This window comes from Cibotium barometz, chromosome 49, assembly GCF_041138505.1.
Source record: "Cibotium barometz isolate CiBa-2024 chromosome 49, ASM4113850v1, whole genome shotgun sequence".
Taxonomy (NCBI): domain Eukaryota; kingdom Viridiplantae; phylum Streptophyta; class Polypodiopsida; order Cyatheales; family Cibotiaceae; genus Cibotium; species Cibotium barometz.
In genome coordinates, this window is record NC_141094.1 from 22,246,267 (window position 1) to 22,251,818 (window position 5,552).

The 5,552-nt window shown below is 35.9% G+C and overlaps 1 protein-coding gene across 1 annotated transcript; it reads left to right on the top strand.

The window, feature by feature from the left end:
• The first annotated feature begins 4,917 nt into the window (after positions 1-4,917).
• On the top strand, positions 4,918-5,321 carry LOC147610405 (uncharacterized). The gene is made up of 2 exons (XM_086786568.1): positions 4,918-5,070; positions 5,151-5,321. Exons 1-2 carry the CDS (start codon positions 4,918-4,920, stop codon positions 5,319-5,321), a joined length of 324 nt encoding a protein of 107 aa, XP_086642694.1.
• The last annotated feature ends 231 nt before the right edge of the window (positions 5,322-5,552 follow it).

The window sequence follows — 5,552 nt, forward strand, 5'->3', positions numbered from 1 at the left end:
ATGTGAAGGAGTTTTAAACTAAAAAATATTAAGATATTTTTATCTCTCCTCTCCTGGATCAAACCAAATAAAAAAGGGAGCCAAACTGGTCCAAATCTTGTCCAAATTCAGCCAAACTGAAGATGTAAAATTCTAGAACTTAGTTGGACTCAGTTAGTGGCCTCCCTCACCTATAAATAGAACCTCATTCTTTTGTATTCTCATATGTGAACTAGACCACGCCAGTATTACTCTAAAATAAGAATATTTTCTATTATCCTCTAAAAGCCTCTACAATTTGGAGACATTGGAGCTTCTCTGTCTCTTCAACCTTCTTTGGAGTCTTCATCAACATAATAAACCAATTGATTGGTTGGGGGACTCTCCTAAGACTAAAGAATCAAGCAAAACAAGAGGTAAAGTGTGACTTTATGGTCTTCTTCTTTATCTTCTAAATGTTTTTCACTTCTCAACCCCTCTCAAGCTTGAAAAGTATTCAATTGAATGATTGTTCAATGCAAAGGAAGCTCTCTAATGAATTTTAGTGATAAATCACATAAAGTTTACATTTATGCTTAAATTAAAATATTTTTAAAGCATATCTCTCTCTCCCCCAAAGAATGGTCATTCCTATGACCTATTCTATATTCAAATGATGCTTCTCATGGAGCAATTCTTTATTCTAAAAGTAAACTCTATGCTTGTCAAATTAGAGGCCAAAGAAGTGGCTTTTTAATGCTTTTATGCTACATAAATTATGAAAAACTTAGGAATCAACTCCATAATTGGATATTGATCCAAATGATAGTTATTCTATCATATAGTATTACTAAAATTTATGCTTTTCAAAAATATTAAAAATTATCAATAATAGCAGAAGCTATGGCAAAATTTTTAAAAATTTAACACATAAATCATTTTCATGCATAGTATGAAAAGAGGACTTCCTACCATATTCTAGGATTAGTCATCCTAGGTTAATTGAATAATTCTCTTCATAACCATGGAAAATTTGATTTTTAATATTTATGCATAAATAATTAATTAGAAAAAAGAGAAATTTCTAGTAATTCATTTTTATGAGAAAAGGAAAATTCCCATGACAATGGAAATCCATGTATTCCAATGAAGAAAGAGAAAATTTGAAATACTAAAATAATGGATATTTTATTAAAGAAGATCTTTAGTTAAATTTATTGTTATGTATAAATAAATTCAAATGATGAAAGAGAAAATCCCACCATATTTGGAATTCAATAATTTAAATGAGAAAAGTGAAATTTATAGTATAATGGAATTAATGGAGATTTTTATTTAAGTTTTAAGAGAAAATTTATTTAAATTTATTTTTTATATATAGATAAATTTAAATGATGAAATAGGAATTCCCACCATATTTCGAATTCAATCATTTAAATGAGAAAAGTAAAATTTCTAGTATAATGGAATTAATGGATATTTTTATGTAATTTTTAAAACTATTTTATGTATGTATAAACTTAATTGATGAAAGAGGAATTCCCATCATATTTGGAATTCAATCATTTAAATGAAAAAAGAAGAATTCTTGGGTATATTTGGAATATTGAATATTTTTATTAAAGAAAAGAGGAATTTTAGATAAATTTATTTAATGATAAAAGAGGAATTCCCATGACATTTAGATTTCAAGAAATTAAATGTAAAAAAGAGGCATTCCCATGATAATTGAGATCCAAGAAATTAAATGAAAAAAAGAGAAATTTTTAGTATAATTCAATTTATGAATATTTATCAAAAGTGGAAATATGGATAGAATTGATTTTTGTAAATCCCATGAATTCTTTTATTCAAAAGAAGAATATTTAATATAATTCATTTAAGAAATTAAGAAAAAATATGGAAATAGTGGTTGAGAAAAAGAACCTTTATCTAGGCCAAACAATTGGCAAAAATTTAGAAAAAGTCCCATTATCGATATTGAAGTAGAAAAAGCTACTAAATGGTGATAGGATGTGAATAGATGTGATAAGATGTAAATGGGATGTGATAGGATGTGAATGGATGTGATAAGATGTAAATGGGATGCGATAGGATGTGAATGGATGTGATAAGATGTAAATGGGATGCGATAGGATGTGAATGGATGTGATAAGATATAAATGGGATATGATAAGACGTAACTGGGATGTGATAAGACGTAAATGGGATGTGATAGGATGCGGTGTAATGAAACTGATTGTGGATGAGATGTGAAGTAAATGGATGTGGATGTGAATAAAGAGATGAAAGGATATGCGAAAGGGTGAGATGGGAAGTAAATGGATGTGGACATGTATGTGAAAGAATGTGATGCAATTTCATATTGGGTGTGTAAGTGGTGTTACTAGCTTGAAGTTTGCATGAAAATCTAGCTAGGGATCCTGGGAACTCTTTTCCCTGGTACCTGGGACAAAACCTAACAAAATTCCTAAATGGATCCCATCACTACAGTGGTTGGGCTGTTGGCTAACCCATGGGACTGGATGGGGTTAGGGCTGGACTGATGGATCCCTAAAATGAGACTCAATTATGTTATGGTACGATAGACAAAGTAAATCCCGGATAGTAAGTGTTCCATGGAAAAGAATCAACGGTTGTGCCTCTCGATGAGGAAAAAAGCATTGGTCTCTATGATACAAGTGCAAGTTTCATCCTTGATCTGACCAAGTGACTTACAGGTTCGGTCGGATCAGTTTGGTCAGTGATGACTTTGATTACGTTAGAGTAGAAATACCCTGGAGGATTCGCCCATGCTTTCTGAGCGAGGAAAGTTTTTTTCCCAGGTTCGGTTTTGGAACAGCCGAGAAATTAGTCTCTTGTCCGGATATCCATGGGCGAGGCCCTGAGTGAGAGGCTCTGCCTGCGCAAAAAGTGCTACTTCCAGTGCTAGCACCCCCGAATTTGTTGCGCCACACAGAGGGGGCATGGATCTTTCATCATTAGCAAGCTTGATTATGCGGATTCCAAAACGCAATGGCACATGGAGGTGGAATCAATGATTCCAATCCTATGAGGTAGTTACTCCAATGGTGGTATAGGAGAACAGAGATAAGATATGAGGACAAATTAATAAAGTCCAAATCCACTGATACAGAAGTTGTTTGCAAGGCAATATATGAAGTGAGGAAAGCAAGATATGAAAATAACATAGCCAAAGAACATCATGTAGAATGGTTGACAACCCAAGAGAGAGTCGGTAGCAAATGGAAATATCCATAGGAATTGTAATTATGAAATAACATTTTATGTTTATGAGAGTATTGGAGCAATCCAATGTCTTGAAGAAATAGGTGTTTGCTAAAGTCAACATGGATAACTTTTTCAAAATAAGTGTTTACTAAAGTCAACATGGATAACTTTTTGATAGTGTTGATATTTGTTAAAAGTAAATGTCAATAACTTATAGTAAGTTCCATTTATATATAAAGGCATTTCTTTCATTTCTCTCCATTTCTCCATTTCTCTCCATTCCTTCTAGCTTGTGAGTATGGTGCAAAGTAAGAAAAAAGGAAACCAAATGCTTCCAAGACACTGATTCATTCGTCCAGATCTAGTGAACATACTGACATTGACAATGATGAAGGTTAAGCTCCTCCTACTGCTCAAGCTAGGAAAGTTGCTCCTACTACTCCAGCTGGAAATGCTCATCCACCTACGCATAAGAAGAGAAGATGGAGACCACGCACTGCCGCTCTTTGTGAAATTCGGAGGTTCCAGAAGAGTCCTGAGTTGATTTTAACCCAAGGCGCCTTTCTCGAGGTTGGTGCGAGAAATACTGCAAAGGGGAAAGCACTACAGGTACTTTTCAAGAGATCAAGCATATAATGTGGAGCAATGGTCAACCCAAGCATTGCTTGCTCTTCAAGAGGCAGCTGAAAGTTACTTGTTGGTGGATCTCATGCATGATGGTTAGGTGTTAGCCATCCATGCCCGGCGCAAAGGGGACAGCTACTTTTCAAGAGATCAAGCATATAATGTGGAGCGATGGTCAACTCAAGCATTGCTTGCTCTTCAAGAGGCAACTGAAAGTTACTTGGTGGATCTCATGCATGATGGTCAGGTGTTAGCCATCCTTGCACGGTGCATCACACTCAAGCCCTCAGATCACATACTTGCTCATGTATGGTTTTTTGTGTTTTCACGTTTTCCTTCAGCTCTACTCAACTAGTTGTACTTTATGCGATGTATCGGATTTGGATATTTTAAGTTTCCTTGTTTGCAATGTTGTGTACCAGACTTGCCCATTGATTTGAATATTTTGAGTTTTCTTCATTTCTAATGTCAGTGTATATTCTTATATTTTCTTGGAAAAAATTTTGCAAGTACATATGCATGTGTAGGAAAAATTGATGCATGGTGTGCATAGATCATAATGGGCTGAAATTTTTTATGTGCATAGATCATGTGGCTTACATCATGAGCATGCATGTGCATGTGCAAGAAAGTCCATGTGCATGTGCAAGTGCTATTTTTTATAGTGATATTTTTTTCCCTATAAAAATTGATGCATGGTGTGCAGTGATCAGAATGGGTTGAAATTTATTATTAACATAGATCATATAGTTTACATGTCTTAGATAAAATATCACCCCTATCAAAGGCCTGTAGGGCCCTTGTCCTAAGGCTCGCCTATAGAGGCCTTCTTTTTTTAATACCAGGTCTATACACGACGCGAGCCTTAGGACAAGGGCCCTACAGACCTCTGATGGGGTTGATATTTTATCTAAGAGGTGTTCCATGATACTTATATGTACACATAAAATTAGAGCTCATTTTGATAAGGAAAAATATTTTTTAAAATTAAAAAAGTATCAAATTTATGTTCCGAGCTAATTTAGAAAATATAAAAATTTTCATTTATAATTATGGAAGTAACCCTCATTTCTCATCTTTCATTTCTCTCTCACCTCCAAGAGCATGGCTCGCACCAAGCAAACTGTTAGGAGAGTTTGGCCCTCCAAGATGGGACGTGGAGTACCCCCCATCCAACCACCACAGCAGCAACATCGCAAGCGTAGGTGGAAACCTGGCACTGTGGCTCTCCGTGAAATTAGAAAATACCAAAAGATGGTGAACCTGCTCATACCGAAGATCTCCTTCCAATGTGTGGTGCAGGAGATCATGAAGAATCTGCAATGCCATCGTGACAGGAGGTTCTGGGCTCAAGTAGCATCAAGCCCACTACCTACGTGGTGGGGACACCCCAAGCTTTGGAGGCACTCCAAGAGGCTGCAGAGGCGTACGTAGTGGACATTTTTGGTGACACGGTGTTTGCAGTTGTCCATGCAAAGAGGGTCACCATCACTGAAAAGGACATGTAGTTGGTGCGATGCATGCAACGGTGGCACCTCAGGTGTCGCATCATGTTGTGGTCAAGGTCCAAAGAGTTCATTTTGCAAGCGCTTGAACTCTTCATCTGTGATCTCATATTGAGGAGCTGCATCCTCAATCTATTTCTGGATGGCAATGATAGCAGAGATATCATCTGCACTACTTTCATCATATCGCCCTATTCCATCAACTTGTGGTAGGGATTCTTGTTTTGGTAATCA